The following is a 14,902-nucleotide window of genomic DNA, read 5'->3' on the forward strand; positions in this document are numbered from 1 at the left end:
GACATGGACCTTTTTTAAAATATTTTGTAGATCTCATGATTCATCACTTAAAACTGCTCCCTTTGCACAATTCACATTGTTAACACACTTACTTGAATAGATTTTCCATCTTGCACATTTTATAAGGAATAGTCCCTATGAACAGAAATGTCTCTTGTTATTTGTTCTTGTTGCAATGTTGTTCCTTGTTCTCTATGTCGGACCAGGGCAGCACCGACTGCCAGAGAAAAATTCCTTGTGTCTTTTTACAGACTTGGATTGTCTGATTCAGATTTTTTTCATTTTATTTTTTGATGAAAATAACACTTTTCTATGATGGCCGTATTCGTCTTTCTGTGGAGGTCCATCCTTTCATCCATTTCTACCGCTTTTCCAGGTCGGGTTGCGCGGAAAGTAGCTTCAGCAGGGATACCCAGACTTCCCTTTCCCCAGCAACTTCTTCCAGCTCTTCCGGAGGGATCCCGAGGCGCTCCCAAGCCAGTCAAGAGACATAGTCTCTCCAGCGTGTGCTTGGGTCGTTGCCGGGGTCTCTTTCCAGTGGGACATGCTTGGAAAACCTCACCAGGGAGGCATCCAAATCAGATGCCCCAGCCACCTGATCTGGCTCCTCTCAATGTGGAGGAGCAGCAGCTGGCCAACCTGTAGACCTCCTTTTCTCCTTCTTTCATATCCAACCTGGAGTACGTCGTCATATGCCTCTTGTTTAGCCTTTGCCACCTCTACCTTTTCCCTACAACGCATCTCAATGTATTCCTTACGCCTCTCCTTGTCCCACTTTTTCTTCGCTAATCTCTTACCTTGGATGACTTCTTGTATTTTGGGGTTCCACCACCAAGTCTCCTTATCCCCTTTCCTACCAGAAGACACCCCTAGTACTCTCCTACTTGCCTCTCTGAATACATTGGCAGCAGTATTCCAGTCTTCTGGGGGCTCTTCCTGTCCATCTATAGCCTATCTCACTTCTTTTCTGAAGGTCACACAACATTCTTCCTCTTTCAACTTCCACCACCTGATTCTCTGCTCTACTTTTATATTAAGTCTTTTTACCCACTACCAGAGTGGTCCTCCACACCACCATCCTATGCTGTTGAGCTACACTCTCCCCCACCACAACCTTACAGTCGGTAACCTTCAGATTACAATGTCTGCACAAAATATAATCCACCAGCGTGTTTCTACCTCCGCTCTTGTAGGTCACTCTATGTTCCTCTCGCTCCTGGAAATAAGTGTTCACCACTGCCAATTCCATCCTTTTTGTGAAGTCCACCACCATATGCCCCTCAAAGTTCCTTCGCTGAATGCCGTACTTACCCATCATTTCTTCATTGCCTCTGTTTCCTTCTCCAACATGTCCAATGAAATCTGCACCAACCACAACTCTCTCTCTCCCTCTCTCTCTCTCTGGGATGCTCAGGACTACTTCGTCTAGTTCCTTCCAGAATTTCTCTTTCCCAGAATTTCTCTTTCAACTCGAAGTCACATCCTACCTGTGGGGATAGCCGCTAATGACATTATACACAAAACCCTCAATTTCAAATTACAGCCTCATCACTCGATCTGATACTCTTTTCACCTCGAAGACATTCTTAGTGTCAGATTCCGCTTATCCGCAGGACTAATCGGGAGAAATGTCCTGACCGACTCTCCATTTAAAGGGTTAAGCTACCCCTTTACTCCAGCCGACACTAACGCCATCCATGCGGGACGGGAGCTTCTTAAGTCGGTGTCGAGATGAATTTGCCTAGGTGAACTAACTGCCTTTAGTTTTGCAGAGCCAATCCGATCTGCCCTCACTTATCAGCCTTTATCGAGTAACCTTACAGAGTAAAAGGGTGACAAAGTGATCGCTCCGCTTTTACAGCAGCTTAATTTCTTATTAATCGATTGCACTTGTCACTGACCTAGTAAATTTAACAATCCTTGTTAGGATCGTATGGATTTGTTTTTATATTACGATGGAGTTTGTCAATAAGTGACTAATTAAAATGGAATTCACGACTAGATGATGTTAATGTCATTGACGATCTATCTTTAATGAGGTTGAATGGTAAAAGATGAGACAACTCATAAGAATGACAACGATAGATGAAAATGGAATTTTTAGTATTTAATAGAATGATAAAAATTGTTCAGATAACATTCATTCCTTGACAGTTACTCCCGCCAGACGTGGGGTATGATTGCAATGTTAAGGCAAAATTAGATGTTAATTGAACATAAATCAATAAAAGGAAAAAATATTAATATGATGATACTGATGGTAAGTAGGATGAAATAAATGGTAAAAGTAGTAAAAAGTAATAAAAATGAAGTAAGTATTCAAAAGCATTAGAAAATCGGGAAGGTATACATTTTGAGTGAGCCTTTTAGGGGTGATCAAGTCATACGAAGCTCTAAATCTAATTTAGTAATAAAGAATTTTAGGATTAAGGATTAATTGTCAAGACAACTTGCCCTTCTTAGGTAACCACGTAATGTCGATGGTATTATCCTGCCATTACCTTATTATAGTAGTTGTTTTGCTCGTGCCCAATCGAAAAAGTCAAAAATAAGCATCCCAAGTTGCTCGAAGACTTCTCCCCGCCAGTTTGTCCTACAACTATTACTCCCTGCAGAAAGGCCCTTCTGTCTCCTTGTCAGTGTAAAACGAACAAAGAGTCTCGTATCCAAGGCTTTTATAGCTTTTGGGTGGAACATTTATGCCCCCCTTAGCTCACTCAAAATAGGGCAAGGCGCCCACAAACTCAACTGTCACTTAACATCCTGTAGATATAACCACTATCTTTCTTCTAGTTTCACTCTAGTTCTTAAGCAATAGTGATAAATGTATCAACATTCTTGTGAATACAATTCTCTCATGCATTCAACAGGCTTGATCTCGTTAGTCGCACATCGTGTGTTGCCTTGTCTGAGAGAGAGAGAGTCATACACAGGTTATATTCATTACACAAAGCAGTTTCAAAGCATCATATTCCTCACTAATGGCTGAATGGAAAAATAGTAATTAAAAAAATAAGATCAGTTGCTTGCAAACATCCTGTGTGGCAACTCAAGGGTGTCACAGGCTTCCTGTTCAGCAACCCAGATGCAAACATCCTGTTTGTCACTTGTAGGCAGCTTTGTTCCGCCGCTGAAAAACCGCAGGGTGTGAACAGCTGCTGAAACGCATCCTGTTGATGTCTTTATGTCAAAAACAAGATGTGAATACAAAGACATGAAAACAATTGGGGTTTTAAGGTTACTGACTTTGGTATATGTATGTAATGTGGTGAGATGCTAAGTGGGAAGGCTATATTAATTAGAGAGACCTTTCCCGTGCGGGCGATCCAATCAAGTATAATCAGGTTTGGCGACATCTGGTGTTCAAATTGAGAGTTGGTTCTAGGGCTCAGCTCAACACATGAACTCGAGCCGCCCAAGCCAATTACTATCAATTTACTCCATTGCTATACGTGGCATGGCAACCTACTTGACATTAGCCAGTTCTTCTTTTAAAATAACCCCTACTCTAGTTCTCTTCCCATCTACTCCATGATAAAATAATTTAAACCCTCCACCTAAACCTCTAGCCTTACTCCCTTTCCACTTGCTCTCTTGGATGCACAATATATAAACCTTTCTCCTAATCATCATCTCAACTAACTCCTGAGCTTTTCCTGTCATAGTCCCAACATTCAAAGTCCCGACACACATCTGTTGGATTTGTGCATTCCTCTTCTTCTTCTTCCGACGAAGCCGCTTTCCCCCTCTTTTTTTGTCTTCGACCTACATTATCTGAATTTCTACCTACGCCTTATAGATTAACATTTCCGGTGCAGGTGTAGGAACCCCGGGCCACGACCTAACTGTAGTATAATTCATACGATGAATGCTCATATGTTTTACGCCGGATGCCCTTCCTGACGTAACCCTCTGCATTTATCCGGGCTTGGGACCGGCTGACTGAGAGCACAATAATGTGGTGCCCAACGGGCTGCAGATAATCTCTCTTTGTGATGCTGTCTATTTAATGAAGCACAGTTCCTCTTGCAGCAAAACAGCCCCACATCATGATGGTGCCACCTGTATGCTTCACAGTTGCTATGGTGTTATCAGGTCCTCAAGCTTAACCCTTTTCCCCCAAGATGTAATATTGGTCATTACAGCCAAACAGCTGCATTTTAATTTCATCAGACCACAGGACATGTCTCCAGAAGATAAGATGTTTGTCCTGGTGTTATTTCAGAAACTGTAATATGGGAGTAATAGCTTCATTCTCAGTGACGGGAATAACGGCGTTTACATAAATTACTCACGCCATAACTTTTTTCAGTAACGGATAATCTAACTAATTAGTTAGTCAGTATAACCCTGTTACCGTTATCAACACCCCGTTACTGCACGTTACTGAAGCTGCCCATTAAAAAACATAAAAGCTGTCATCCGACTTCGACAACATACATAAAACTCAGGCTCAAGTGTATGTCTTGTCATGTGTGCGTGAGTGTTGCAGAGTGACAAGGGAGAGGAGGGTGAGATAATCGCCCAAGCAATGATGATTGCTAAGGTATAGTAAGATTATGTCTTCAGCCAATCAGAGAAATTAAGTGGGCTGGTGTTTAACGTGCATCCGTAGTGGTGGGTGTTTACGGCGGATAATGAGAGATGGCGAGTGAGGAGGACTCATGCAGATTCTGGAGGGAAGACGGTATTTGCCAAATGGAGATTCAGACACTACATTAACCTCATTGAGGTGAAAGGTAAAAATGGATTCACTCTTCATACTTTTCAAAAAGACCCAGTTAATCATGAAAAATGGATTGCACGGGTGCAACAGGAAGCAGAACTGGAGGTAGCAGAAATTAAGATGTTGAGGTTCTCGCTCGGAGTGAGCAGGTTGGAAAGGATTAGAAATGAGCTCATTAGAGGGACAGCCAAAGTTGGATGTTCGAGAGAGAGAGCAGACTTCGATGGTTTGGACATGTTCCAAGGCGAGAGAGTGAGTATATTGGTGGAAGGGTGCTGAGGATGGAGCTGCCAGGCAAAAGAGTGAGAGGAAGACCAAAGAGAAGGTTGATGGATGTGGTGAGGGAAGACATGAGGGCAGTTGGGGTTAGAGAGGAAGATGCAGGAGACAGGGTAAGATGGAAAAAGATGATATGCTGTGGCGACCCCTAACGGGACAAGCTGAAAGGAAAAGAAGAAGAAGATAGAAAGTACAAATACTGTTTACATATTTTAAATGTTCTGGTGTTTTTGTAGTGCACCGTGGATTCATTCACGCGATAATGGCGCATGACAAAAACTTAACTTCTGCCATCTTTGATCAGATCCAAAAGTTTTACTTTTTCGCTGATCGTCATCATCTTCCTCGTCTTGGGCTCCACGTCAACACAGTGCTTTGGTGGCATTGTGAACACGAGAGGATATCATGCAGACAGACAAAAGCATAGAAAATGGTGGAAAGGGTGGAACAGTAGTTACTAGGTGGGGCTTTGATGATGTGCAACCAATCGGTCGGATAAATCCACACATACTCTCATTGGATGATGTCTCGCCGGGGACAAATCACGTGCCTTGTATCAACGCGTCTTCCCGCAATACTGTATGCCGATCTGGCTTTTTTTTTTTGAGTGGGGTTTTAAAAAAAACGCCAACCACTGAAGCTGCAAAAAGTGAAGCACAAAGCAGCGAGGGAACCTTGTATACAAGTCTGGTCCATATTGCCCAACCCGAAACCATTGTTAGTTGGTCCACCTGTCAGGAACAGATTCACGGGGTTGGACCCAGAATGCATGACTCTTGAGAACTGGTACAGTTTGCGGAGAGTTTTTATCCAATTGATAGTCCATACCAGGGCTCAGCAACCTTTTTGAGGCTGAGGGCTACTTTGTGAGCACTGATTGTATGAAAGGCTACGCAAATTTCAGACTCTGTTCATTACACGTACATTTATTGTAGTAAATGACGTTACATGTATTTTAAAATTTTAAACCACGTAAACAAGTCAGTTTCAGAATTTAAAGCACAAATAATAGTAACAATTTGTGGTCTATGGTATATTTAGAACAGGCATGTCCAAAGTCCGGCCCCCGGGCCAATTGCGGCCCGTGGACAAATTTTGACCGGCCCGCGGCCTCTATCATGAAATCAATAATATGCGGCCCGCCAGCACTGTTGACCACAGTATAAAATACATGTGTACAAAAAGCTATTTTTCATTTCACCAGAAGATGGCAGTAGCCCTGTGGCCGCACTCTGGCCGCCGTGACCCTTGACCTTGCGTGATCGTTTCAGCCCAGCCCATTTCTAACATGGCGTCTGTAAACAAAAAAAGGAAAGTTGACCGCGAGGGCCGCCGCTTCCAGGACAAGTGGAAATTTGAGTATTTTTTCACTGAAATACGAAACAACTGTGTCTGCCTAATTTGCCAAGAGACTGTGGCTGTTTTCAAGGAATTCAACATCAAGGGGCACTACAGACGAAACATGCTGCTAGACGACAAGCTAACTGGGAACAAACGCGGTGAAAAAGTGAAGCAACTGGAAGCTGTTTTAACGGCACAGCAAAGCTTTTTCACAAGAGTCCGTGAGTCAAATGAAAATGCCACAAAGGCAAGCTACGAAGTGGCAACGCTGATTGCAAAGCACTGCAAACCTTTCACTGAGGGTGAATTTATTAAAGACTGTGTAATGAAAATGGTTGAGAAAATTTGTCCCGCGAGAAGAAGCAAGAGTTTGCCAATATTTGCCTGGCTCGTAATACTGTGGTACGGAGAATTGAAGACGTTTCATTAGATATTAAGAGACAGTTAGAGGCAAAGGAACTGAGTTTGACTTTTTCTCGTTAGCGTGCGATGAAAGCACGGATGCGTCCGACACCGCTCAGTTACTGATCTTTTTAAGAGGAGTGGACAATGACATGAACGTGAGTGAAGAGCTTCTGGACCTCCAGAGTCTGAAGGGCCAAACAAGAGGAACGGATTTATTTGTTTCTGTTTGTTCCACCGTAGATGACATGAAACTACAGTGGAATAAAGTCACCGGGATTATTACGGACGGCGCACCTGCCATGGCTGGCGAGCGGAGATGGAAAGTCAGCCTTGTCTGTAACAAAGTCACGAAGAAGGAGGCAGCGCTATTAAACTCCACTGTATTATTCATCAAGAAGTTCTCTGTGCCAAATATATGAAATATGATAATGTTATGAAACCGGTGATAAAGACTATTATTATATTCGCTCCAAAGCGCTGTGCCACCGCCAGTTTCAAACAGTTTCTTCTCGACATCCAGGCTGAATACGGAGATGTTTTGTATCACACCGACGTAAGGTGGCTCAGTCGGGGGTCTGCGCTGCAGCGCTTCTTCTCTCTCAGGGAGGGGAAATTGGACAATTCTTGACTAAAAAGGGACAACCCATGCCACAATTAAATGATCCTGTTTGGCTGGCTGATTTGGGATTTTTAGTTGACATAACGCGACATCTGAATGCGCTGAACACAAGCCTTGAAGGGCAAAATGCAGTGGTAAGCCAACTGTATTCACACATCAAAGCCTTTCGCGACCAAGCTGCTACTTTTCCAAAGACACATGTCACAGGCGCAGCCCAATACCGCACATTCCCGTCGCTGCAGGAAATTGTGACCAGTTTCCCACAGATCAATATCAGTGCGCAAATGACAAAGTATGCAGCAGACATCTCATCTCTGGTTGAGGAGTTTCAGCATCGCTTTCGGGACTTTGCAGCTATTGAAAAGGAGATCACGCTTTTTTCCTCTCCTTTCTCCGTGGACCCTGAAGACGCTCCAGACCACCTGCAACTGGAGCTCATTGAGCTGCAGTGTGACGCCGAGCATCGCAGTCGGCACCAACAGCTCCCTCTTGTCAACTTCTACCGCCAGCTGGATGAAGGCAGGTTCCAAGCAATTCGGACATTTGCTAAGAAAATGCTGAGCTTGTTTGGCTCCACATACATGTGCGAGAAGACATTCTCCGTTATGAACATTAACAAGAGCCGCATGAGGACGAGACTGAGTGACTCTCACCTGCGTGACGTCTTGCGCATCAAAACCACTGCTCTTGAGCCAGACATGGACTACATACTGCAGTCAAGATCCCAGTATCACCCTTCACATTAGTGCAGGCAAGACCTTTGTTAAGTCCTCTGAGTTGAATAAATTCTTAAATCTCAGTTAATTAATTTTTTTGTGATGGTCAAAATCAGTTTGAATATGCAGTGATCATTGTTTTGTTTTCAGCACTTTTCCTACAGTGAGCATATAATAGTGAATAATATGTAATGTTTCACATGAACTTAGATATCCTTTATAGTTTTCTTAATTTTTTGTGGTTTGTGATTTCGGTAAAAACCTAAATGTAAAAAAAAATGTAAAAGTAAAAGTATGCCATTTGTAATTAAATTAAAAAAAAATCCCAAAAAGTTAATTTGTATTTAATGTTAATGGTTCAAAGAATGTCAGGGTAAATAGTCGGCCCCCACACATTTTCACCTTACCAAATCTGGCCCTCTTTGCAAAAAGTTTGGACACCCCTGATTTAGAACATACCTCGTTGGGCGCCTTATATGGTCCTCGCGGGCTACCATTCGCCCACGGGCACCGCGTTGGTGACCCCTGGTCCATCATGAGGGGAAGAGGCAAGGTCGTCAACAAGGGAGGGATCAAAGACATGAACATGGGACAGCGGGAACGTGACATAAAGGTACAATAATCTGGCAAACTAAGGTAGACACACGTGAGGCTTAAATACATGGTCTACTTAGCCTGGACAAGGCAAAGCTGCTGCTGTAAGCAGCTGTGCCCGGGCCAGTGGCATGGGCATGCCCCTGACACCTTCATTTCTGTACTGATGCACAGACATATCAGAACATGGAGAGGCCCTCCTCAAACTGTTAGTCGTATATATATTGGTGCGTCGTCTTACGAAATAAATCCGTTCTGGAAGTCGTTTCGTAAAGTGAAACTTTCATAAATGTAATGATCCTGCCGCTCCAGCCCGGGCTGTGCGGGTGCCCGCGCGGTTGCGCTGATTGGGAGGCGCACACCTGAGCCTCACGCGGGCTGATTATCCCGTGTATTTATATGACCCCGATGACGACTGGTCCGCGCCAGATCATTGAGCTTCATGCCCCGTTCGAGTACTTCCGTATCCCTGATCGAATTGGCGGCTCTCACGGCCCAGGTCCGGCAAGGACTGGCGAACCAACCGAGCTAAGCTAATGTTGCAACGGCGACGGACTCGCTGCTGACGCAGATTCACGCTGCAGTGGGAACGAACCCGCCACCTCGCCAAGTGCACGTTGCAGTGGGAACGGACCCGCCGCCTCGTCAAGCGCACGTAGCGGTGGAAACTGATCCGCCTCCTCGTCGTTCCCACGTCGAAGTTTTGGCTGTTCCGAGCAGAGCTCACGCGGCAGTTGGAACTGACCCGCTCCCGAGACACGCCCACGTGTCAGTTTCGACGGACTCGTTACGGACTCATGCTCACGCGGCAGTTGGAACTGATCCGCTCCCGAGACACGCCCACGTGTCAGTTTATTTGCCCCCATAGGGTTCCATAAAACGCAACATAAATTGCAACAGCATTAGAATTTTTCAGATAGAGAAGACTGTGACGTAATTATGGTACTCCAAAGAACGCATGCGCAAAAGTGTCTTGTCTCCATCACATTCATGAAAAAAAGCAAGACACATGAATTGGAGGCAAATTCGCAACCTTGCTATAATGTGGACATGCACAGTCACATGTCAGAAAAGGCCAGGATTGGTCAAACCAAAGTCAATCGACGCAATGCAATCAACGTATTAACCACATTTGAATTAAGCAACAAAATGGATGATGGGCTGACTTTTTATTCGTCACTTGGTCACGCGATCAATAAAAACTGCCTTCACTCAATTGGGATCGACTCATTGAGCGACCCTGGTGTAAGGATTTATCATCCTGCATGTCTACTGCAAGTGTAACAAGCCCTCTCAAATTCATTTTACAACTATTTTACATGAATACCATGACTAGTGCAGATAAGGTCATAGAGAGAATGCGCTTGTATTTATCAGTGCAGGGTTTTCCACACTGCTCTGTACTCTTTATCAAAAAGCCAATGTTGGGCCACATTTTCATACTTACGCCCCCTTCTCTTCTCTTTACAGATAAAGCATCATGGGGAAGGGCTGCGTTACGTGGACCAAATACTTCCTGTTCCTCTTCAACCTTATTTTCTTTGTGAGTATTATTTTTTCAAATTTCACAGGATGCATTGATGGAGACACAATTACCACAAATGTAAACAGTGATGTCTAAATCGCTGTATCAATAGATCGACAGTAAATGAACTGCTAAGTATTATTCTACAAACTAGCTAATACTTCCTGAGAATGTAATTTACAGTAATCAGGAAAAACAGGAAAAATACGTCATGCTTTCTTAATAACTTCCATAACTGTCTACCTATTTAACTGCTAATTGAAAAGTGCCAAAACATACCCGGACGTAAAAAGAGGTTTTCAAATAAATGTTTTTGACATTTTTGGCCCGAATTCTTTCTTCTACTGGAGTTTAACAAGGCAGAGCAACAATAGTCTTGAATAAAGACAGCATGATTTTTATAATTTGTTGATTTATTGATATTGGTTCTGTGATAGTGAATATTCTTTCTGTTCACTTACAGTTAAATGCTCCTAGGCCACAGGTGTCAAACTCAAGGAATGAGGGCCAGATCTGGCCCCTTATTTTATTATATGTGACCCATCAAAGCTAATAATATGCATCTACTTTTTGTCTTGCAAAAATCTGAAATAGTAAATTGAATTGTTTTAGTAACTGAGATATTGCAAGAATTATTTTATTGAACACTTTTTATAAAATCACTTGTCCAACAATTAGTCAACAGAAGAAGAAGAGGAAGGCACAGAAGCTACAACTGAATGTAGCGACTTTGAATGTTGGGACAAGGACAGGAAAAGGTCAGGAGTTGGTTGACATGATGATTAGGAGAAAGGGTTATATATTGTGCATCCAAGAGACCAGGTGGAAAGGTAGTAATGCTAGAAGTTTAGGAGCAGGGTTTAAATTATATTACCTTAAAGTAGATGGAAAGAGGAAGAGGAAGAGCTGGCTAAGAACGTCTTGGAGGTGAAAAGAGTATTAGATAGAGTAATAAGGCTGAAGTTTGAAAGTGAGGGGATTATGTATAATGTGATTAGCGGCTATGCCCCACAGGTAGGATGGGACTGAGAGCTGAAAGAGAAATTCTGGAAGGAACTAGAAGTTTTTCTGAGCATCACAGACAGAGAGTGAGTTGTGATTGTGCAGATTATAATTGACATGTTGGTGAAGAAAACAGGGGTGATGAAAAAGTGATGGGTAAGTATAGAATCCAGGAAAGGAACTTTTAACTTTGAGGGACGGCTAGTGGTGGACTTTGCAAAAAGGATGGGAATGGCAGGAGTGCAAACTTTTTTTTTCCCAGAAGAGGCAGGAACATATAGTGACGTAGAAGAGCAAAGGTAGAAGCACGCAGGTGGATTATATTCTGTGCAGATGATGTAATGAAGGAGGTTACTGACTGTAAAGTAGTGGTAGGTGAGAGTGTAGCTCGACAACACAGGATGGTGGTGTGGAGGATGACTATCAATTAAGAAGACAAAGGTAGAGCAGAGAACCCGGTGGTGGAAGCTGAGAAAGGAAGAATGCTGTGTGGCATTCCGGAGAGACGTGAGACAGGCTCTTGATGGACAGGAAGAGCTCCCAGATGACTGGACTACTACAGCCAAGGTGATCAGAGAGACAGGCAGGAGAGTACTTACTGTGTCTTCTGGTAGGAAAGGTGAGAAAAAGACCTGGTTGTGGAACCCCAAAATAGAGGAAATCAAAAAGAGATTAGCAAAGAAGTGGGACAGTGAAGGACTGAGGAGAGGGGAACGGAATACGTTGAGATGTGTCGTAGGGCAAAGGTAGAGATGGCGAAGGCTAAAAAAGAGGCAGGGAGCAGGTGGAGGAACAATTAGAAAGAAGGAGGCATGCACTGGAAAGGAGAGGAATTAAGATTAGCCGAAGTAAAACAGAATATATGTGCGTGAATGAGAGGGGTGGAGAGGGAAGAGTGAGGCAACAGGGAGAAGAGATAGGAAGGGTGGAAAAATTCCAATACTTGGGGTCCACAATCAAGAGCAATAGTGAGTGTGGCAAGGTAGTGAAGAAGCGAGTCCAGGAAAATTGGAACAGCTGGCTGAAGGTGTCTGGTGTGTTATGTGACAGAAGAGCCTCTGCTACGATGAAGGACAACGTTTATAAAACAGTGGTGAGGCCCGAGCGAGATGTACGGATTTGAGATGGTGGCACTGAAGAGACAACAGGAAGCAGAGCTGGAGGTGGCAGAATTGAAGATGTTGAGGTTCTCGCTTGGAATGAGCAGATTGGATAGGATTAGAAATGAGCTAATGAGAGGGACAGCCAAAGTTGGATGTTTTAGAGACAAGGTTTTAGAGAGCAGACGTCGAGGATTTGGACATGTCCAGAGGCTAGAGAGTGAGTATTTTGGTAGAAGGGTGCTGAGGATGGAGCTGCCAGGCAAAATAGTGAGAGGAAGACCAAAGAAAAGGTTGATGGATGTTGTGAGGGAAGACATGAGGACAGTGGGTGTTCGAGAGGAAGATGCACGAGATTGGCTTAGATGGACAAACATGACACGCTGTGGCGACCCCTGATGGGACAAGCCGAAAAGAAAAGACGAAGAAGTTGTCCAACAATTGAACACAATCGTCCCTTTGCTTTCATAAGCAGCTGTCCATCAATTTTCTTTGTGTCTTCTTCTTCTTCTTTTCCTTTCGGCTTGTCCCGTTAGGGTTCGCCACAGCGTGTCATCTTTTGCCATCTTAGCCTATCTCCTGCATCTTCCTCTCTAACCCCAACTGCCCTCATGTCTTCCCTCACCACATCTATAAACCTTCTCTTTGGTCTTCCTCTCGCTCTTTTGCCTGGGAGCTCATCCTCAGCATCCTTCTACCAATATACTCACTCTCTCGCCTCTGAACATGTCCAAACCATCGAAGTCTGCTCTCTCGAATCTTGTCTCCAAAACATCCAGCTTTGGCTGTCCCTCTAATGAGCTCATTTCTAATCCTATCCAACCTGCTCACTCCGAGCGAGAACCTCAACATCTTCATTTCTACCACCTCCAGTTCAGCTTCCTGTTGTTTCTTCAGTGCCACCGTTTCTAATCCGTACATCATGGCCGGCCTCACCACTGTTTTGTAAACTTTGCCCTTCATCCTAGCAGAGACTCTTCTGTCACATAACACACCAGACACCTTTCGCCAGCTGTTCCAACCTGCTTGGACCCGTTTCTTCACTTCCTGACCACTTTCCATTGCTCTGTATTGTTGACCCCAAGTATTTGAAGTCGTCCACCCTCGCTATCTCTTCTCCCTGTAGCCTCACTCTTCCCCCTCCACTTTTCTCATTCACGCACATATATTCTGTTTTACTTCGGCTAATCTTCATTCCTCTCCTTTCCAGTGCATGTCTCCAGCTTTCTAATTGTTCCTCTGCATGATCCCTGCTTTCACTGCATATCACAATATCATCTGCGAACATCATGGTCCAAGGGGATTCCAGTCTAACCTCATCTGTAAGCCGATCCATTACCGCTGCAAACAGGAAGGGGCTCAGAGCTGATCCCTGATACAGTCCCACCTCCACCTTAAATTCCTCTGTCACACCTAAGGCACACCTCACCATTGTTCTGCTGCCATCATACATGTCCTGTACTATTTTAACATACTTCTCTGCCACACCAGACTTACGCATGCAGTACCACAGTTCCTCTCTTGGTACTCTGTCATAGGCTTTCTCTAGATCCACAAAGACACAATGTAGCTCCTTCTGACCTTCTCTGTACTTTTCCACGAGCATCCTCAAGGCAAATAATGCATCTGTGGTACTCATTCTAGGCATGAAACCATACTGTTGCTCGCAGATACTTACTTCTGTCCTGAGTCTAGCCTCCACTACTCTTTCCCATAACTTCATTGTGTGGCTCATCAACTTTATTCCTCTATAATTCCCACAGCTCTGAATATCCCCTTTGTTCTTAAAAACTTGAACACTTTTCCTCCATTCTTCAGGCATCTTTTCACCCGCTAGTATTCTGTTGAATAAGTTGGTCAAAAACTCCACAGCCATCTCTCCAAATTGCTTCCATACCTCTACCGGTATGTCATCAGGACCAACTGCCTTTCCATTTTTCATCCTTTGTAGTGCCTTTCTGACTTCCCCCTTAGTAATCATTTCCACTTCCTGGTCCTTCACTCTTGCCTCTTCAACTCTTCCTTCTCTCTCATTTTCTTCATTCATCAACTTCTCAAAGTATTCTTTCCATCTATTTAGCACACTACCGGCACCAGTCAACACATTTCCATCTCTACTCTTAATCACCCTAACCTTCTGCACATCCTTCCCATCTCTATCCCTCTGTCTGGCCAACCTATAGAGATCCTTTTCTCCTTCTTTCGTGTCCAACCTGGTGTACATGTCTTCATATGCCTCTTGTTTAGCCTTTGCCACCTCTACCTTTGTCCTATGTCGCATCTCGATGTACTCCTTTTGCCTCTCCTCAGTCCTCTCAGTGTCCCACGTCTTCTTCACTAATCTTCTTAGCCAGCTCTTCCTTTAAAATAACCCCTACTCCATTTCTCCTCCCATCTACTCCGTGGTAGAATAATTTAAACCCTGCTCCCAAACTTCTAGCCTCACTACCTTTCCACCTGCTCTCTTGGATGCACAGAATATCAACCTTTCTCCTAATCATCATGTCAACCAACTCCTGAGCTTTTCCTGTCATAGTCCCAACATTCAAAGTCCCTACACTCAGTTGTAGGCTCTGTGCATTCCTCTTTTTCTTC

General features: G+C 43.9%; 1 protein-coding gene across 1 annotated transcript in view; it reads left to right on the top strand.

The window, feature by feature from the left end:
• LOC133498671 (CD82 antigen-like) overlaps window positions 1-14,902 on the top strand; it is a 70,965-nt gene that overhangs the window by 24,843 nt on the left and 31,220 nt on the right. The window contains 1 exon segment of the mRNA XM_061815841.1: window positions 10,151-10,223. Within this exon segment, the coding sequence (XP_061671825.1) occupies window positions 10,161-10,223 (63 nt within the window). The 5' untranslated portion in view covers window positions 10,151-10,160.

This window comes from Syngnathoides biaculeatus, chromosome 3 (assembly GCF_019802595.1).
Source record: "Syngnathoides biaculeatus isolate LvHL_M chromosome 3, ASM1980259v1, whole genome shotgun sequence".
Lineage (NCBI taxonomy): Eukaryota > Metazoa > Chordata > Actinopteri > Syngnathiformes > Syngnathidae > Syngnathoides > Syngnathoides biaculeatus.